The sequence below is a fragment of the Chlorella variabilis genome (assembly GCF_000147415.1).
Source record: "Chlorella variabilis unplaced genomic scaffold CHLNCscaffold_37, whole genome shotgun sequence".
Taxonomy (NCBI): domain Eukaryota; kingdom Viridiplantae; phylum Chlorophyta; class Trebouxiophyceae; order Chlorellales; family Chlorellaceae; genus Chlorella; species Chlorella variabilis.
This window is the reverse complement of record NW_005435051.1, coordinates 46,787-65,476: the sequence shown is the minus strand read 5'-3', so window position 1 is coordinate 65,476 and position 18,690 is coordinate 46,787. Positions and strand designations below refer to the sequence as shown.

General features: G+C 68.5%; 6 protein-coding genes across 6 annotated transcripts in view; 3 read left to right on the top strand and 3 right to left on the bottom strand.

Moving 5' to 3' along the window:
- The window catches only part of CHLNCDRAFT_14429 (hypothetical protein), a gene marked incomplete at both ends in the record, with an annotated part of 1,288 nt that extends 1,108 nt beyond the window's left edge, over window positions 1-180 (top strand). The window contains one exon of the mRNA XM_005842949.1: window positions 138-180. Coding sequence (XP_005843011.1) covers window positions 138-180 — 43 coding nt within the window. The remainder of the gene's footprint in view (window positions 1-137) is intronic.
- A 542-nt stretch (window positions 181-722) lies between these two features.
- On the bottom strand, window positions 723-4,105 carry CHLNCDRAFT_141673 (hypothetical protein; the record flags this gene model as incomplete). Its single annotated transcript, XM_005842916.1, has 11 exons — window positions 723-835; window positions 946-1,005; window positions 1,251-1,318; window positions 1,557-1,626; window positions 1,765-1,878; window positions 2,078-2,191; window positions 2,400-2,898; window positions 3,098-3,291; window positions 3,455-3,602; window positions 3,761-3,835; window positions 4,028-4,105. The coding sequence occupies 11 exons, from the start codon at window positions 4,103-4,105 to the stop codon at window positions 723-725; spliced, it is 1,533 nt and encodes a 510-aa protein (XP_005842978.1).
- Window positions 4,106-4,218: 113 nt separating this feature from the next.
- CHLNCDRAFT_33289 (hypothetical protein) lies at window positions 4,219-8,628 on the bottom strand. Its single transcript, XM_005842915.1, has 12 exons — window positions 8,516-8,628; window positions 8,175-8,270; window positions 7,781-7,853; window positions 7,485-7,526; window positions 7,208-7,285; window positions 6,717-6,809; window positions 6,482-6,586; window positions 6,062-6,177; window positions 5,799-5,886; window positions 5,481-5,557; window positions 5,146-5,189; window positions 4,219-4,887 (listed from the first exon to the last, which is right to left on the bottom strand). The coding sequence occupies exons 1-12, from the start codon at window positions 8,593-8,595 to the stop codon at window positions 4,832-4,834; spliced, it is 948 nt and encodes a 315-aa protein (XP_005842977.1). The 5' UTR covers window positions 8,596-8,628; the 3' UTR covers window positions 4,219-4,831.
- A 1,434-nt stretch (window positions 8,629-10,062) lies between these two features.
- On the top strand, window positions 10,063-12,099 carry CHLNCDRAFT_141671 (hypothetical protein; the record flags this gene model as incomplete). Its single annotated transcript, XM_005842948.1, has 7 exons — window positions 10,063-10,084; window positions 10,197-10,221; window positions 10,327-10,514; window positions 10,723-10,960; window positions 11,087-11,323; window positions 11,554-11,723; window positions 11,918-12,099. The coding sequence occupies 7 exons, from the start codon at window positions 10,063-10,065 to the stop codon at window positions 12,097-12,099; spliced, it is 1,062 nt and encodes a 353-aa protein (XP_005843010.1).
- Window positions 12,100-12,380: 281 nt separating this feature from the next.
- On the top strand, window positions 12,381-17,519 carry CHLNCDRAFT_141670 (hypothetical protein; the record flags this gene model as incomplete). Its single annotated transcript, XM_005842947.1, has 15 exons — window positions 12,381-12,492; window positions 12,629-12,681; window positions 12,847-12,951; window positions 13,110-13,349; window positions 13,541-13,664; window positions 13,890-13,953; window positions 14,175-14,263; window positions 14,480-14,611; window positions 14,752-14,843; window positions 15,090-15,149; window positions 15,320-15,448; window positions 15,989-16,154; window positions 16,425-16,560; window positions 16,844-16,938; window positions 17,176-17,519. The coding sequence occupies 15 exons, from the start codon at window positions 12,381-12,383 to the stop codon at window positions 17,517-17,519; spliced, it is 1,941 nt and encodes a 646-aa protein (XP_005843009.1).
- Window positions 17,520-17,750: 231 nt separating this feature from the next.
- Window positions 17,751-18,690, bottom strand: part of CHLNCDRAFT_141669 (hypothetical protein) — a gene marked incomplete at both ends in the record, with an annotated part of 1,671 nt that continues 731 nt past the window's right edge. Inside the window, 2 exons of the mRNA XM_005842914.1 lie at window positions 17,751-18,253; window positions 18,557-18,650. Of these exons, the coding sequence (XP_005842976.1) occupies window positions 17,751-18,253; window positions 18,557-18,650 (597 nt within the window). The remainder of the gene's footprint in view (window positions 18,254-18,556; window positions 18,651-18,690) is intronic.

Genomic DNA, 18,690 nt, shown 5'->3' with positions numbered 1-18,690 from the left:
GCGGAGCCGCGGCGTGTGCCGGTGGGGTGCCCGGTGCCGCCGCCGCGGTGGCTATGCCACCACGTGCCGGAGCGGGGTTGGCAGCTCATTGTCTGCGCCGCCCCACTGCCGCCTCCCCGCCCGCCTGGCTTCTGAAGGTTCAAGGAGATGGAAGCCTACATTCTGGCTAGGAGGGACGAGCTGACGGGGCGCAGCCCCACCAGCGGCGGCGGCGGCGGCGGCAGCAAGGTGGAGGAGCCTGCGGCCGCCCCCAAGGGCTTTGCGTGAGCTGCCTCCGTGCCCAGCCGCCGCGCCCCAGAAGCTGCGCCGCCCTGGGGTGGCCTGGAGTGGGCAGACGATTGCGCGCGCTGCCGATTTTCCTGCCTGGGCGGCGCAGCCTTGCTGGTTTCCCAACGCCTGCGTGGCTTCCAGAGAAGAGCCGAAACCCAACCCTTGATCGAGAGCCGGCTGAAGAGCACTGCACCCTTCGGAGCTGAACCCTGCTTGTTGTTCCTTGCTTTTCCCACGTTTCATTCCCGCTTATTTGTTCGGTATCCTTATCTTCGGCTTCCACCAGTTTTCCCACCTTGCACCTTGCAAACACATTCCAAGCTCCGCACTGAGCAGATGGAAGCCCCAGGCGCCGCCAGCACACGGCATGCGATCGGCGTGCCGGCAGCATGCCGCGCAGTCCGCCCGGGGCAGCTCTCCTATGCTCTCCTCTCCTCTCCTCCCTGTCCTGCCTACTCCAGCTGCAGCGCCTCCGCCAGCTCCTCAGCCTGGCACTTGTCGCAGGCGCACCGGAAGCCGTAGTCAGCCAGCTGCTGCCGCCGCTCCTCCAGGGGTGCCTCCTCATCTGCCCGGGGAAGCAGCGCATGCCAGGCGCGGCAGCTGTCAGCCTGCTGTGCAGCGCAGGTGCGGGCCAGCGGGCGCACGGCTTAGAAGCAGGCGCGGCAGCGCGCGCACCTATGTACGAGAGCGTGACCTCCTCTCCCGCCTGGATGTCGCGCAGCGCCAGGATCACGGCTGCAGGGGGGCACGGCATGGGAGGCGGGAGGGCACAGCGTGGGAAGCCGCAGGCAGCGCGCTGGCCAGGCAGGTGTGCTGCCAGAAGCCGCATGGGCCTCACAGGATGGTGCAGGTTGGAGCAGAATCTACTCTGGAGGCAGGTCCGGATGCAGGCATGGGCGATGGAGGCAGAGCAGGGCGAGCAGGCTGCCAGGGGTGTAGCCAGGGGTTCTGGCCCGGAGGCACGGTGCGGCACGCCTCACCGCCGCCATCCTCGTCCTCGTCCCGCTTGAACGCCTCGGCATTGGGGTCGCAGCTGTGGTTGAAGCAGCTGCGGCAGGCGAGGCGGGGAGGGAGAATCGATGCAGGGCACGTCGATGCAGCATCCCTCCCTGCCCATACACCAAAGTCTGTGCTGAAAGCTTGTTCTTGCTGAAACCAGACTGCTGTAAGCCCTCACAAGGAGGGGGCGAGGCGTGGGCATGAGCAGCGTTGCTGGGTGTCAGGGTGCGGGAAGGTCAGACAGGGCAGGCATGCACCACGCACAGCAGGACGGCGCTGCCGCACACCTGTGCAGCGCGTAAAAGGCGTTCCCCTCGCAGCCGGGCAGCTCGTCGGGGAGGGCGTCGACAAAGGGGCCTGCAGGAGGCGGCGCCGGGGAGCCACGGCGGCGGCAGTATGGGCAGCAGCTGCCGAGCCAGACCAACAAGGCAGGAAGATGCGGCTTGGCATCCAGTTGCTAAGCGTCCTGCCACCTGGAGCTCCCTCCTGGCCCACCTGCCGCCTGGAACGCCGCCGCCTGCTCGCCCGCCGGCAGGGCATCCAGGTGGTGCAGCCAGCGCTGGAGCGGGGAGGCCACAAACACTCCAAGGTTGTTCAGCTCAAACATGCCTGCGGCGCAGCGGGGCGTGCTGCGGTGTGGGGCAAGGTGGCGGCTTGTGCACCATGGTTGTGCGGCGGCGGTGCATGGGTGGGCAGGCCGTGGCTGATTGCGGTACAGCGTGGTACAGCGGCGAGGCACCCTTGCCGCAAGCCGGGCAGGGGTGTCCATAAGCAAGCAGCCACAGGCAGCCGCCCCGCTTTCGCTGACCGATGATGGAGCCCCAGATGGGCAGGGAGAGCAGGGCGGGGAAGCGGCGCGGCAGGTGGGGCGGCAGCGCCGCCACCAGCAGCTCCAGCGAGTCTTCCGCCAGCTGGCGCATGTCTGCGTGGAAGGAAGAAATGAATGCAGGAAGTGGGAAGAAGGGAAGCGCAGACGGCTAAGTTAGCGAGGCTGGCACGGTCCCGATGTCCATACTGGATGGGGCAGAGCGGCATAAAAAAACAAGCAACATACAAGCTTGCAGCATCGACAGCTCAGGCTGCGACTCGTCCCTGCACTCGTCCCTGCACTCATCAGAAGCCCCGCCCACCTGCGGCCGCCTCTGGCGGAGCGGCGGTGCACTCCCACCACAGCCCCTTGTGCCCCGCCGCAAACGGCTGCCACCCCGCCAGCAGCGCCTGCCAGCAGGCGTCCCTGCCGGGCTCGCCGCCGCTGCTGCTGCCGCTGCTTCCGTCGCCGCTGCCGCTGCCGTTACGGTGCTGCTGCTGCGAGCCCAGCTGCTGCTGTGCGGCCACCAGCACCTGCGCCACAGCATTGGCGGCCAGCCTAAACACGTCGTTTGTTTCGTCGGCATGCTCAAGAAACTCCCGCAGCGCCAGCTGCCGCCGCCGCTCCTCCTGCTGCGTCTCGCCTGTCTCTGCTGCTGCCGCTGCCGGGGCCTTGCCGGGGTTGCTACTGCTGCCTGACTCGTCCTGTTGGTCATCTTCCTCCGGGCCCACACACAGCAGCTGGTGGTACAGCTGCCAGGCAGCTTCCGCACACGAGTCGCTGCAGTACCACTCCTCCAAGCAGCCCCCAGGGCAGCGCGCCTGCAGGTGCAGCGCGGGGCCACAGCGCCGGGTGGGGGCGTGGCGGTGCACGGCGGTGCACGGCAGGCACCCTGCATGGTTGCAATGCAGTGCCGCGCCTGCATCGCCTGCATACTGCTGGGGAGCCCTGCGGCAAGGTGCGCAGCGCAGCGCATGCATTGAGAGGGCGCCGAGGGGCTCCCCAGGGCGGGCAGCTCACAGGCGTCGGCAGCGGTACCGCCTCGGTGTGTGGCAGCTTCAGGGCGCCTGCGGCCAGCCCCTCCAGCTGCTCCTCCCGCAGCGCCGCCGCGGCCTCCCGGTGCATGCTGTGCCCGCCGCCGCCGCCGCCGCTGCCGCTGTCGCTGCTGCTGCTGGCGGAGGCGTCCTCGCTCCCCGACTCAGCCCCCTCCCGCACTGCACAGCGCAGGAGCGGCGTGGCACACAGCAAGGAGGGTGGTGAGGGCTGCTGTGTGTTTGCGTGTGTGGGCTGGGCAGGCGGGCGAAGAGAGTCGCGGACGGCAAGCCCAGGGGAAAGCGGGTGGCGGCAGCGGCAGCAGCAGACGAGGCTGAAACCGACCTGTCATGATCAGCCGCGCCACCTGCTGCTCAACGCTTCCGATGAAGCAGAAGCAGCGGGCGCACACCCAGGCCTGCGGGCGGTTGGCGGTGTGCTGCATGAAGGCCAGCGGCGGCTCCCGGAACAGCAACGCCCCGCCACCAAAGCCCTGCAGCTAGGAGGGTGAAGAAGGTTTCCCAGTCTATCTCTGGGCAGCTGCTTGGGCAAACAGAAAACAAGCCGGAAGGAGCAGAGGGAGACGGTGCTCGCAGGCGCAATTTGACCAGTGCCACGGGACGGCGACCCAGCTGCTCCCCACCCACCCACCTTCGTGGCAAACACGCCCTTGCCCTTGCCGCCGCCGGCATCCAGCCGGACCTCCAGGCCCATCCCAGCTGTCAGCTGCAGGGGCCAGAGGAGGCAGGTCAACAGCACAGACGTCGGGCTGGCGAGGAGCGGCGGCGGCAGCAGGGCAGCGGCAGGGCGGCGGCAGGCGAGGCACTGCGCAGCCCTCCCTGCAGGTCCCAGATGCGATGGCGACGTGCCCTGTCCTCGTCCAGCTCCGCAAAGGACACATTCCCCCGCATGCCGCACCTTGGCATAGCGCTCCCGCTGCAGCAGGGCCGGCGGTGAGGCCAGCAGGTGCTGAATCTGGCCATCTAGACTTGCCATGTTGCGATTAATATGGCCACAAACCTATCTGCGTACAGTGGCTGGCCGCCGCCACGCTGCGCCGCCACGTTGTCCCACTGCAGCATGCCGCTCTACAGCAGGCTGGTGCAAAGGATGTGCCGCTATTACAGGCGTCGCTGAGAGTAGTAGATAAACATGCAGGCATGCACATGCAGGCGGAATGCGCTGAGGGCAGGTGCAGCGTGTTGCAGGGTGGCGGGCGGTATCGGCAGAAGGCGCCACGTGCGCGGCGCAGAGGAAAAGTGAGAGCGAGCACGAGGTGATGTCAACAGAACAGGCAAAGCGGAACAAGGGGCAAATGCGTATGTACGTAGGGGGCAAGCATGCAACAGTGCATGCGCAGGTGAGGGGGCACGGCATGCACACCGCATGCAAGGGCGCAGCCCCGGCAGGGGCGTGGCATAAAGCAGCAATGAATCGTCGTGGAGTCACAACACGGCTCGCTGGGCACTAGCTTGAAGGAGGAGGGCTGGCATCGTCAGTGTCGTTGTGGGTTAGGTGGCGGCATTCGTTGGCGTGGGGTTGCTTCCGTCTCGGCGCCTGTTTGGTCAGCAGGCGGCGTTTCACTCGGGCCCACCGGCACGAGCAGTGTTCCCAGCATCGGGCAACGAGGCGCGTGCTGCTCCGGCGCTGCTTCCTCGGAGAGCAAGGCTCGAGACGCGAGGCGTCTCGCGGCTGCCCCTATTCTTTCTTCTACAGCTGCGCCTATTCTTTCTTCTCCAGCGTGGCCGCAATCAGCTCCTCCAGCTTCAGCTGATCGGCTGCACAAGCAGGCGGGGCAGAGGCACGGCGGCAGCGGCAGCGCGGTGAGCTCCACCATACGATTAGTCTGCCCGGCAATCTGCCGCTGCCTCTGATGGCGATGCAGACCGATGCAGGTTTGCAGGCATGCCAGCGCGCGGGCAGCTCCTTGGCCAGTGCTTGCCTCACAGGTCCCACAGCCAACCCCACCACCGCACCACACCCCGCAAAGTTCCCGACCGCTGTTTCTGCCACCCCACCCCTGCCTGCCACCCCACCCGCAAAGTTGTCGATCCCCTCCTGCAGCTTGTCCACCGCCATCCTGCGGGGCGGTACAGGCAGGCAGCAGGGACAGCCTTCAATGCTTCGCTGACCAGAGTGGTGTGGTGTGGGTGTGCTGTGCTGTAGTGTGGTGTGGTGTGGTGTGGCGTGGCGTGGCGTGGTGTGGTGCGGCGCAGTGTGGTGCGGTGCCGTGCGGTGTGCAGGAACGCGGCGGTGCTGCCGACCCAGCAAACCCCCAGGCGAGCGAGCATGGCCGGCGCCCCCATCGCCGCGCCCATGCCCTACATCACGGCACCCGCTCCGAGGCCGGGCCCGGGCCCGGGCGCCGCACCTGTCGGCGCCGTGCATGGCGTCAAAGGTCTCCTTTGCGAAGAAGTCCATTCGGATGTGGTCGTCCTCGCAGCCGCCCTGCAGGGAGGCGGGAAAGGGAGAGGGAGAGGGCGGCGGCATGGGTGGAGGGCAGGGTGCCGGGCGAAGGAGGACCTCCTTGTGGCCGTGGTGGGTGGAGGCGCTGAGGCGCCTGGCGGGCGGGGAGTGCATGCGCTGTGGCTGGTCCCGCTGCCTGCGGCCGGCTGCTGCTGCCTGCCACGTGGGCTGCTGCTGCCTGCCACGCGGGTTGCTGCTGCTGCAGCCTGCCAGGCGGGCGAACCATGCGGGGCCAGAGCTGGTAGGGCAGCGGGTCGGTGCACGCCTCCAGCTCCTCCAGCAGCGGCGGCGCGATGGTGATGTTGTCGCAGCTGGGTGAGGGTGGGGGTGGGGATGGGGGGGTGAGGGTGAAGTGCATGTGTGTGTGCCTGTGCATGTGAGGGGTGAGGGGGTGGGGCACCTCCTTTCCCGATCCCACATCACCCCGCTCAGCCCGCACCTCCCCGCCGCCACCCCGCCCCCATACTTATATAAAGTGGAGCTCACCCCGCCAGCTGGCGGATCTCGCCCGCATTGCGGAACGACGCCGCCATGACGATGGTGGGGTAGTTGTATTTCTTGTAGTAGCTGTAGATGCGCCGCACACTGGCAACGCCCGGGTCCTGCACGGCAGGCGGACACGGAGGGGAGGGAGGGGAGCGGTGTGGGTGGCGGCGGCGCATGCACGCCCCTTGCGCCACACGCCCAGCAACGCGCGGCGGAAGGCGCACACGAAAGGCACCTGGGGCGCCCCCGGGCGCCCGAAGCCCAGGCAAGCCTTGGCGCCACCCCGTCAGCCCTCGGGAGCGCAGCCGCATGGCGCAGGCCACACCACCGCAGAGAGGGACGCCTTGCGCTGCCGCACCCGCCTGCCCGCCGCGCCACCGCAGGCCAGCCCACCGTATTCCACCCCCACCCCCTGCCCACCTCCTCAGGCGTGTACATCCTCTTGTGCTCCTTCTTGTGCCAGTCCAAGATGCGGCCCACAAAGGGAGAGATGAGGGCGGCGCCGGCGTCGGCGCACGCCACAGCCTGTGGGCGGGAGTGGCGAGGAGGGTCGGGGTGGAGGCGGGGAGTGGCAAGGAGGGGCGGGGCGGTGGTGGGGAGTCGGGCGCTGCGCGGCGGCGGCAGCGCGGCGGCGGCGCCTGCCTGCACCCCCAACCTGCGCAAAGCTGAACAGCAGCGTCATGTTGCAGTCGATGCCCTCCTGCTGCAGCATCTCGCACGCGCGGATGCCGTCCCAGGTGCTGGCGATCTGTGGGGGAGGCAGCACAACGGCGTAAAGGCGGGGAGCTCGGGGCGGCGCAGAGAAGGCGGGGCGGGGCCGCTGCCAGGGATCCGTCGGCTGGCAGCCGGGGGGCCGCCGCCAAGCCGGCCCAAGCCAAAGGGCACGCAGCAGCTCAGCTCCGCCCGCCGCTGCCCGGGCTGGGCCGGACACGGGAGCGCCAGGAGCAGCGCAGCCCAGAGCCGCCCCGCCCGGGTCAGCCACCGGCGCACATCCGCACACCTACACACACCACACACGTCCCACACACCGCCCACCCACACATACACACACACCCACACCCACGCGCACACACACACGCGCGGGCACACACACACACTACACACACACACACACACACACACACACGCGCACAAACAGGGGCGCACCTTGATGTAGAGGCGCTTGGGGTCGATGCCGCGCTCCACATACAGGTCCACCAGGTGCAGTGCCTTGTCGTAGGTGGCCTACGGGCGGGTGCCAGGAAGGTGTGTGTGTGTGGTGACATGAGTGTGTGTGGTGTGCGTGTGTGTTTGTTTGCGCAGGCGTGCATGCGGGTGGGCGAGCCGCGCCAGGCAGAGCGGCAGCCACACCGGCGTGCAGCCGCCGCAGCGGCGGCAAGCGGAAGCAGGCAGGCAGGGGTGGAGGCAGGGACAGGGAGGGCACCTGCGCGTCGAACGACAGGTGGGCGTCCACCTCTGTGGAAACCTGCGGTACATCAGCGGTATGCCGGCGGTACGTCAACGGTACAGAAGCAGTACAGCGTGCACCAGCAACGCGGTGCAGCCGACACCAGCCGGCACGCCGCGTGGCAGCGGTGTGCAGGCTGCCCTCAACCCACAGCCACACCTAATGCAACCGCACACATACCCCACGCACGGTGTACACACACACGCAGCGCACATGCACACGCAGCGCACATACACACACAGCACACACACACACACACCACACCCCCTCACCCTGCCCGGCACGATGGACAGCAGCTCGGTGCCGATGTTGACGGCCAGCTGGTCGGCGATGAAGGAGTGGGGCCTGCAGGGCGGCGCAGGACAGGTGGGGGCGGGACGGGCGGGGGCGCGGGAGGCGGGTGAAGCGCGGCAGCGGCGCTGGGAGGCGGCCGCGCCCTGGCCCCCTCGCTGCTGCCTGCCGCGGCCCGCTGCGGGCGGGCCTGCCGGTGCCCTGAGAGCCTGTGCTGCAAGGCTGTTCCTGCTGGCACCAGGCTGTAAACTCACGCTAGCCTGCCTGCCTTGCTAACCCGCCTGCGCTGCCCTCCCCCTGCCCACCCCCTGTCGAGCTGGGCCCTCTGGGTCGCCCCACCCGCTGCCACCCCCCCTGCCCGCCTGCGCGCCCCACCTGAGGCCCGGCGGGTTGCCGCGCCGCCGCTCCTGGTACACGGCATCATCCAGGAAGCGGGCATACTCCGGGTCCTTCATGGCCTTAAGCACCAGGCTGCACCAGGGGAAAGAGGTGGGGGGTGGGAGGCATGGCGGAGGGTGAGAGGGACTGCGGCGCCGAGCACCTGGCTGAGGGGTGGGTGTGGGTGGGCGAGGGGAGCGGCAGGAGAGCGGCCGGGAGAGCGAGCAGGGCGGCGGGGTGGCGTGCATGCATTGCCCGCCAGCCGGCCCCTGCCCAAGCTTGCCTCGTCTTGTGGTCCCCCAGCCGGCCAACTCAGCGAGCAGCCGCCCAGCACACACCTGGGGTTGGTGGTGCAGTCCACGGGCTTGTACTGCTTGATGGCCCATATCTCTCCCGTGTCTGCCACCACCTTGCTCATCTGCTTCAGCGCCTCCAGCTGGTTGGCGGCCTGCGGGTGAACGAGGGGTGGAGGGCGGGACGGTGAGGAGAGGCCACAAAGCGAGCGGGCAGAGCAGCGGGGGCGGCGGGGCGAGGTGAGAGAGCAGGCACGTGGCGCGCCCAAGCTGCCGATGGCAGCAGTGCTGCTGCTGGCATACGGATAACGTCATGCGCAGAAAACTCGGGTGCCAGGTGCTGCTTGGGGGCCCAGCTGGCAGGCCGCCGCCTGCCGGCGGCAGGCGCAGCGAGGCGACCACGGCGGCGCTCCCGGCCTAAACCCGGCGCAGGGGAGCTGCGGCGGCCTGGCAACCCGTCCAGGGCTCGGAGCCGCACCTTGGGAGGGGGCGGGGCCGTGGCAGCTGCAGTGCCCTTGGATTCCAGATAGCTGGCCACTCGGAAACACCTCTCCGCGCGGCGCTGCTGGGCCGAGGGCCGCCCGGCCGCCAGGGGCCTCGGCTGAGCGCAGCTGAGCATACTGGCAAGCGTCAGAGAGGCGTGGGACGGTGTTTGAGGAAGCGACCTGTGCGGGAGGCGGACACACGCAACTTCTGATCGCACGAGAGGCGGTTGTTTTGGAGCGGCGATGGGGTGAGTTTGTCCGGCAGCTGAGCTGGCTCTGAGTGGACGAGAGAACCCTTTCTACAATTTACCGGGCTGCTCTTTGGGCATCCAGTGGGTACCGTGTCAAGATGCAGTAGATCACCGCTTGAGGACTTGCCCTTCGTGCTCCCGACACCTCTTGCTATCGCTATTGCAGTGCCCCATATAAGTGTGATTCATCTAAGACAAGCACGCTAGGCTTAGCAAGTGCGTGCAGAGCGGGTCGAGGAGAAGAGGCCCCGCCGCTCGCCGCCGCAAGTGGCTGTGCGGCCGGACAGCAGCTGGAGCGACAACTATCAAGCCGAATGTGAATGGCAGCGTCTGAGCAATGGATGGGACGTGCTGCCAATTGGTGGAAGCATGTAGAGTGGGGGACGCAGGATGGGCGGCTGGTGCTCAGTGTTGCATAACATGCCCCCCCCCCCCCTCCACCGCCCCCCCTGTGTTGAGCGACAAGCTCCCGGCCTCCGCCGTGCAAGCATGGGGCGAAGCAGGCAGGTGGGCCTGTGCCTGCATCACCGGGCGGTTCTGGACCCGTGCCCGAAGCGCCCGAATCACCGCAGTGTGGTGGAGGCCTCGGGCAAGAGGCAACTTGTGCGGAAGCAATGGGAGCTGCCTCAGGTAAAATAATATGGAGAGACAATAAAATCTCGGGTTCCACTGATCAATTCAAGTTGCAGTAGGATGAATAGAGTCAGTCGCGCCAGCTGGGCGTGACTGGACCCCGCACATGACGAGAGTTGTCATCAAGCCTCTTGCGTCAGGCTCACCAAAGCATGTTGTGTTCACTTACTCGAAGCGTATATATTACACTGCAGCGGCAGCCAAGAGAAGCAAACCGTGCGCGATGCTCCAAGTGTGCTCCAAGTGTGAGTGCGCCCCCTCTGCAAGCCTCCTTGGAACGTTTGTATGCGTTTACACTCGATATATCTGACAGCCGCGAGCGACGAGGCAACATGTGCCCTCCCGCTGGCCCTGCAGTTGTGCCTGCGCTGGCGGCGACGCAGTGCAGGCAGCCTCGCTGTGCTGCCGCGCCCAGGCGCTCCAGGTCACTCTGCGCGACTGCTTCAGCCACGGAGGCCTCTTCAGGCTCTCCCCTGATCCGCCGCAGCACACTGCTTGCTGCGGCCGGAGTGCTGGCAGCTGGCTCGCTGCTGCCGCCATCGTGGCTCGCAGCTGCTGCCGCGACTGCGGCCCAGCCAGCACCAGAGTTCCCTCTGCTGGTCAGCCCAGAGTTGCTCAAGCAGAACCTGGGGGAGGTGAAGCTGCTGGACGCGGCCTGGCACTTAGGGTCTCCAGGTGGGTGCTCTTCGGTGGGGCGGGCAGGGCGCCCACGCTGCCCGAGTGCCAGGCGCCAGGTGCCTGGTCGCACAGCTGCAGCATCCGGTTGCCACTCCGGCAGGGACTGCCGGCGTACGAGCGTGTGAATGCACTGTTGCCTGTCCAGCCACCGTAACGGCAAACCACCCACTGGCGAGCCCCATGCGCTAACCCTTTCTGGCGGCAGGCCAGGGCGCGGCCGACTTCCAGCGCGAGCGTATCCCTGGCGCCCGCTTCTTCGACCTGGACCTCATCGCCGACACAAGCACCGGGTTGCAGAGCATGCTGCCCGGCACCGCTGCCTTTGATGCCGCCGCCGACGCGCTGCGCGTGACTCCCGCCAGCGTGGTGGTGGTGTACGACCACGGTGGGCTTCTCACAGCGCCTCGCGCCTGGTGGACATGGCACGTGCTCGGGCACAGGAGGTGAGGCAATCGCTGCGCCGGAGCGCCGCGACAGCCACGCCGGGCGCTCTGCAGCGCGGCACAGCTCCGGGCCAGGCTCGCCTCCTGCGCTCCACCGCGCTGCCCTGCTCCCCTTCCCTGCCGCAGGGTGGCGGTGCTGGACGGCGGCCTTGCAGGCTGGAAAGCTGCGCGCGGCGAGGTGGACACATCGCCCGTGAGCGCGCAGCTGGTGGCGGCACCCGCGGACTCCATGCGGCGCGCCCCCTTGCGCAGGCCTCGGTACCGTGCGCACCTGCGGGCGGGGGAGGTGCGCGACTGGCGGGCCATGCTGGCAAACGTGGAGAGCCGGGAGGAGCAGGTCGTGGATGCCCGGCCCTCTGCAAAGTGAGCGCCCCCGGGGCCCTAATAGTGCTGCTCGCGGGTCGTTTGCTCGCGCATGGAAAGGCCAGCCAGCGCGTGCGACTCTGCAGCCGCCCTGCAGGAGCGCTGCAGGGCTTCCTGGGCTCCCTCGTTGCGGCGCCCGCTTTTGGTGTACGCCCGCTGGCCTCCACCAATGCAGGTGGTCGGCAGAGGCCAGCAGCTTGCCACCGACAGGCCTGCCTGCCTGCCTGCAGGTATCGTGGCGACATGCCGGAGGGCGGCGGCCTGCGAGCGGGCCACATCCCGGGGGCCCTCAACCTGCCAGTCCAGGGCCTGCTGCGGGGTGGAAAGTTCCGCTCCCCTGAAGAGCTGCGCGCCGTGTTTGGCAGCGCTGACGTCGACCTCAGCCGGCCGCTGGTGGCATGTGAGGAGTCTAGGGCCTGCATTTCTCATGCTGCTGTGCGATGGCCTGTCGCCGTGGTCGGCAGCGCACACCGCCTGCTCTGCTCCGCCCACGATCATGATCCCAGCATCCTCCGGTGCGCGCTTAGCGTTTCCCTCTCCTCTGGACCAGCCCCTTCCGCTGCCCCCCTCCTTTGCACCCGACCTGCCCGACAGACTGCGCCACCGGCATCATGGCGAGCGCTGTGGTCCTGGCGGCAAGGCTGGCGGCGCCAGACGGCGGCGGCGCGGCTACCGCGGTGTACGACGGCAGCTGGCAGGAGTGGGGCGGCCTGGCTGGGGCGCCCGTCGCCACTTGCCCTCCGCCATTCCTGGCCGACCCCTTGCTGCTGGTGTGATCCGTGTGTCTGGCTGTGGATCAATGTATGCTGTTGAAATCAAATGAGCGACGAGGGTTGATACACGGAACCAGATAACGCCAGCAGCACAGCTTACTTTTATGTGGACGCTGTGCCGCTGACGCCGCCGCTGCCGTCCAACCTCCCCAGCGCTGTTGCTTCGTCTTCGTCATCAACAAGGGTTTGGGCTGGCTTTGATAAGCGTGCCGCCACTGCTCACGCAACAACCTCTCTCCTGGAGGAACACGAGGGTGTCGGGCGGCGTCTTCCAGTCGCTGCCAATGTTCAGCAGGGCAGGAGGGATCAAGTCCCTGCCCCCAGTCGATGAGGCGACAGAGGATGGCTACGACGAACCATTCCCGCTGCAGACGCTGGTGGCGCCCACCGTGACAGGTCTGCCGGGCTATCTATCGCCCTCTTGGGTCAGAGCGAGCCGCAGAGAGGGCAGTGCGTAAGGGTGTAGGCAGCTGCACAGCCCCGCCCGTCGCCGCCGCCTCCATGCCCTCCTCTCCTTTTGTGCTGCTCGCAGGGGCAGCCCTCAAGATCTTCCTGGCCCTGGCCGAGGGCCCCTTTTTCGGCCCCGTGCGCACCCAGCTGCTGCGCAGCAACAAGATGCCTCAGGCGAACAGGTTGCAGCCCCTAGGGCTGCTGCATGCTGCCCGCTCCTCTCCCACGCCCCTCCCCATGTTGCATCGCTGCTGCTGCTCCCTCTGAACCTCGCGTCATCTTCATCCGGCTGCCTTGCAGATCCTGGAGGAGCTCTTCATCCCGGAGAGGCCCACCTTCCGCCCCAACACCGCGGGCTGGCCTGCCGAGGGCGGCGGCACCGCGCTGGTCCCCGCGGGCAGCCAGGTCGGCGGCTGCGCTGGGGGTGGGGCGGCCACAATGGCTCCACAGCACACACAGCATGCACCGGCATGCCCAGCTGGGTGCTAGACGGCGATGTGACGTGATGGACTGCTGGCGCCACGCTCACGCTGCATTTCGTGCATCACGCCTGGCATATGCAGGACCAGCCAGCAGCCGACCGTGCCACTGCCGCCGCCGCGCTGCTGCCGGGCTTTGCAGCTGCAGCAGCAGCGGCAGCCGCAGACGGCCCTGTCGACGGCACCAGCGGCGGCGGCACCAGCGGCGGCGGGAAGCGGCCGTACACGGCGGCGGACTTCCACCGTGCCTATGCCACCGGCGCCTGCACGCCTTCTGACGTCGCTGAGAACATCATCGCAGCGGTGGCGGCCAGCGAGGCGATGGTGGGTGGGCGTGGCAAGCGCCGGCAGCCGCTGCGTGTCTTTGTGTGCATGTGCAGGCCTGTTATGTGTGGCCTGATAGTCCTGACTGTGGGGTGGCAGGCTGGGGGTGCCGCGTCGTGTCATGTTCATCCCTACTGGCCTCCTCGCCGCCAACAGCTGCCCCTCCGTGCCCTGCCTGCCATCCTGGGCAGTCCCCACCCATGCGCTTCCTCGTCGCCCACGAGCCGCAGCGGCTGCGCCAGCAGGCGGCCGCCAGCACGGCGCGGTGGCAGCAGGGCCGACCGCTGTCACCACTGGACGGCGTGCCGTATGCGGGTGCGGCTTGTCCTTGTCGGGCTGCGCTCGTCGGCGCCTCGAGCTTTCCTCTGCCCCGGCCAAGGAGCAGACGGCTGCAGAGCCTGGGCTTCGCTCCCTGCCCTGTCCTGCCCCGCCCTGCCCCGCCCTGCCGTCCACGACGATTGTTGCTGCATGTCGAGCTTGCGGCCTGCCTGCCGACGAGCCGTGCCGCCCTCTGCCACGCGCGCCTGATTGAGCCTGCAGTCAAGGATGGGTGTGATGCGCTGCCCTACCCCACAACCACCGGTACAGGATTCATGGCTGAATGGTGAGCTGCGGCACGCTCTCTGCGGTTGCAGCTGCCGCGCTTGGCTCCCGGACCGGGCAGTGGCGGGCGCCTGCCTGCGCTGGCATGCACGCTGGCGGCCGCGGCAGGGAGGCGAGCCATGTGGGCATCTGCCAGGAAGCAGCTGCCTGAATGGTCTGTTTGACAGCTGCAAGGAAGCTGCGGCCCTCCCTGACAGCTGCCGTCCTTCTGCCCGCCTGCAGGCGCACGCCTGTGCGGAGCCTGGCGGGGGTGCAGGCGCTGCTGGATGCTGGGGCGCTGCTCATTGGCAAGGCCAACCTGCACGAGATAGGTGGGTGGGTGTGGGGGGCGGAGGGGTGCCTGTTGTGGTGTGGTTGTTTTGTTGTCTATATATGGTGTGGTGTGGTGTGGTGTGTGTGTGTGTGTGTGTGTATTGTGCATGGCCAGTTTGTGTGCATGCATGTGTGTTCCCATGCATGTGTGGTCCCTCCCTTTCTTCGGCATTCCGAGCAGCACCCCAACACACAACATCACTGCCTGCCTGCAGGCCTGGGCACAACCGGGCTGAACATCCTCACCGGCACGCCGCGCAACCCGCACAGCCCCGCCCACCACACCGGCGGCAGCAGCAGCGGCAGCGCGGCGCTGGTGGCGGCGGGGCTCTGCCCCTTTGCGGTTGGTGAGTGGCTGCCGACCCCCGGAGTCCCCTTTCCTTTGTGCCAGTGAAGCACGGGATGACTAGTCAGCTGCCAGCTGAGCGCTGCCATGCACCGCTTGTCGCTTGGCAGCAACCGCACGCTGCCTGGCGCCGCCTTCCAGGCAGCGACGGCGGCGGCAGCATCCGCATCCCCGCGGCGGCCTGCGGCGTGGTGGGGCTCAAGCCCACGCACGAGCGAGTGGGCACTGCCGTGGTGAGGGGGTGGCGGGGCGGGTCAGGCTGCACATCGATTCGGGTTTAGGGTGCCCGCGTGTGCGCATCCATCTGGGCTTGGCGCATGCAAACACATACTGCATGGCCAGGGGCTGAGCACAGCTGCGCTGCTGCTGCTGCCGCTCCTCCCGGTGCGCAGCGGTTGTGCGCCAGGCACTTGTTTAGTTTGTGTTGGTCCGGGATGCGCGGCCATGCTCCTACCACCTGCCTGCCTGCCTGCCTGCAGGGCACCCCTCCCATTGACCAAACTGTGTCGGTGGTTGGGCCACTAGCGGCGAGCGTGCAGGTGCGCCGGGAGCGCACTGAGATGTTGCAGCTTGCGGCCTCAGCTTGTTATTTCCAGCTCGCAGCGCTTGCTCAACGCTGCCAGAAGCAGTGATCCTGCTGCACCTTGCCCCTGCGCCTTGCCCTGTGCTGGCTCCACCCTCGCCTTGCTGTCGCCCCCCTGCCGCGCAGGACTGTGCCCTGATGTATGCGGTGGCCGCCAACACGGGGCAGCGACCGGGCGAGGCGCCCCCGCCGGTGCTGCTGCCGGCGGCGCTGGGCGGCGGCGGCCGCCGGCCGCTGGCTGGCAAGACGGCAGGGGTCTGTTGGGAGGTGGGGTTGTGGGGAGTGTGGTGTGGTGTGTGGTGATGGTGGTGGTGGTGGCGGCGGCGACGGGCAGGGCTCTTTACGGGCAGGTGGCGGTGGCAGGGCAAGGCAAGGCAAAAGGCAGGTGGCGGTGGCCGGGCACGGCGCAAGGCTGGTGGCAGTGGCAGGGCCGGTGGTCCTGCGGGAGGGAAGGTGGGCAGCAAGCCGGGGCTGCGGGGAGCGCGAGTTAATGCTTCGCTTGCAGGTGCCAGCGCCGCCACGCCACGCTTCTGCTGGCCTGTCGCCGCTGGCACCGGGGCAGGCCTCCACTCGAACAGCCCGCTGCACCCTGGCTTGCTGCCCCTCTTCTCGCCCGCTCGCGGTAGCCCACCTGGGCGGTCCTCACCACCACACACGCACCCCTCGCACACACGTGCACCCTCCCCCTACATCACACACCACCCAACCCCGGCACACCCACGCTGCCTTACCAGCGTCCCCACACACCACTCGACCCCAGCACACACCCACACCTCACCCGCCTCCCCTCCGCAGTGGTTTGAGGACGCCGCGTCGGCGGTGGCGGAGGCCTGCCGCTCGGCGGTGGCGATGCTGGAGGGCGCGGGCCTGGCGGTGGTGCCCCTCCGCCTCCCAGAGCTGGGCCTGCTGCGCGCCGCGCACTCCTGCACCATCGCCAGCGAAATGCGCAACAACATGGCGGGTGAGGGGTGGCCGCCCCGTGCGGGCTGGGGTGGGGGGAGCTGGCGCCAAGGGCCCTGGCTGCAGCAAGCCGCAGCCAGCATTGGGAACAGGGTCTGCGGCTCGCTGGCTGTTGTCCACTACCGCGCGGCCGCCGCGGCTGGGTATGCGGCCCCCGCCTCACCTGGCTCCCTCGCTCGCTTGCTCACTCTCTCGCTCTCTCTGCACGCTGTCGTCTGCCCACCCCTGGGCCCCTTCCCGGCCCCTGGCCCCTTCCCCCGCTGCCCCGCAGCCGCCCTGAGCGACGGTGGCGCGCGGCGGCGCATGAACGCCGAGACGCGGATCAGCCTGGCGGTGGCGGCGGGCTTCCAGGCGGCGCACTACATCCAGGCCCAAAAGATTCGAACCCGGGTGGAGGCGCACTTCAGGTGTGTGTGCATGCATGCGTGTGTGCGTGTGCGCGTGTGCGTGTGTGGTGTGGTGTGTGCGTGTGTGGTGTGTGTGTGTGTGGTTTGTGTGTGTGGCGCGTGTGTGGTTGTTGTTGTTGTGGTGGTGTGTGTGGTGGGTGGGGGGCCGCTGCCAGTGCTGAGACACCCTCGACCGCGGGCGAGGCGCCGCGCCCAGCGTCGCCAGGCCGCCAGATTTTGTGCGACCAGCCTCGCCGGTGAAGGCTTCTCCCTCAGTCCCCACTCCCCACACGCGCCCCTGCAGGAGTGCCTTTGCCCGGTGCGACCTCATACTCACCCCCACGCTGCCCTGCACCGCGCCCCCCATCAAGCCCGCCGCGCTGCAGTGCGGCGAGACAGGTGCGGCCGGCGCCTGCGCATGGTGGCGATGGCGGCGGGGTGGGGGGCACCCACGTGGCGCATGGGGCCTCGCACCGCCACCGCATGCTCGCAGGGGCAGGCGCCTGCCCCCTGCATGACCCCTCTTCCTGCTCCCCTTCCCAGCCGTTCCAAGGCCTGCTTGCTTGGGACACAACAAAACAGACCCGGCCGCCCACCAGCTGCGCCTCTACCTGCGGCTCCCGCCCCCACCTGCAGATCTCACCACCACCACCGCCCTCATGCACTACATGCTGGCCCCCAACTTTATCGGCCTGCCGGCCATCAGCGTGCCTGTGGGCGTGGTGCCCAGCACACACCCGCCAGCTCCTTCCACCCCCGCACCCGGCGCCGGTGCCGTTGACGGCGGCGGCGCCTCGCCCCCGCTGCTGCCGGTGGCGCTGCAGCTGATGGCGCCCTGCTGGCACGAGGCCAGCCTGCTGCACGCGGCGGCGGTGCTGGAGGCGGCGGTGGCCTCCGCGGGCAAGGCGCCGCCGCTGCCGGCCGTGTGGTACGACGTGCTGTCGCCGCCGCACGGCACCGGTGCGGCGGACGGCCGCTGAGCTGCCGGCCGGGTGCTATGAGAGTGAGAGGCAGCCCGAGTTGAAAACGAGGTTGAAGCACTTGCCGGCACCGCAGCACTGCCGAAAACATTTGACTGCTCTCACTGCAAAACATATGTTACGTTGCAAAGGGGGTGCAAACACGGAGAAGAAAAGAAAGGGGCATTGAAACCGGTGGCGATGGTGCATCTCCCGAGGGTCGCCGCCAGCCGGCAGCGGCCAGCCGGGCGCTCATCCGCCCTGTGCGGCCAGCAGCCGCGCCCAGCGCCGCTTCAGCCCCGCGTCCCCAACGGCCTGCAGGCAGGCAGTGACCGCGGGCCGCAGAGCGGCGCCGTGCTCCCGCAGCAGCCCGGGCCGCGCCTCCACCACCGCCGCCAGCACCAGCAGCAGCAGCGGCGCGAGGTCGGCTTGGAAAGCCGCCAGCTGCGGCGGTGGCTGCTGCTGCTGCGGCCAGCCCTCCTGCTGCTCCCCGCCTCCTCCTCCACTTCCTCCTCCTGCTCCTCCTGCCGCTGCTGCTGCTGCGCCGCTGCCTGCCGCTCCCCGAGGTCCCATCAGCTCAATCAGCAGCGCCACGTTGTCCCCTGTGGCCAGCACCGCCGCTGCGTCCCCGGGGTGCAGGTGGGCGGCCTTGAGCAGGCAGTGCGCCGCCGAAAGCGCGGCGTCGGGGTCGGGCCCGGCGGCCAGCTCCAGCAGCACGTGCAGTGAGGCGATGACCTTTTGCGACTCGGAGGGGCCTGCATGGCGCAGCAGGCGGGGCGCGCGGCGAGCACATAGGCAGTGGGGGTGAGCGCGGCAGGGAGCAGTGCCGGAATGGGGGCGCGGCGGAGCAGGGATGGGCAACTTGTCAAGCGGCTTCTCAACGCGGCACCACTGCACCCGGAGCATGCAGAAAAAACAGACGCCGCCACCACCGCCAGCAGCGGCAGCACCTCCCACCATCCACCCACTGACTGTTGTTGAGCGAGGCGCACAGCCCGCCTCCCCACCCCAGCACACCCACCACACGCACAGCGGCGGCAGCAGCAGCAGGCACCCACCGACGTCGTTCATCAGAGAGGCGCACAGCCGCAGGGCTGGCTCCAGGAACGGCTCCACGTCGTTTTCGTGAGCGTACGCCAGCACCGCCAGCACCTGCATTTCGCGGAAGGCAGTGCGGACAGTCGGGGGGTGT

Bases quoted from the DNA above. Each gene is read 5' to 3' on its own strand.
- CHLNCDRAFT_33289 (XM_005842915.1), bottom strand. From the start codon at position 8,595: ATGAGCAAGGTGGTGGCAGACACGGGAGAGATATGGGCCATCAAGCAG. The intron at 7,527-7,780 runs GTGAGGGGGTGT...GATGTACCGCAG, and splicing joins TGTCCATCGTGCCGGGCAGG to GTTTCCACAGAGGTGGACGC. The intron at 5,887-6,061 runs GTGAGCTCCACT...ACCCTCACCCAG, and splicing joins GAGATCCGCCAGCTGGCGGG to CTGCGACAACATCACCATCG.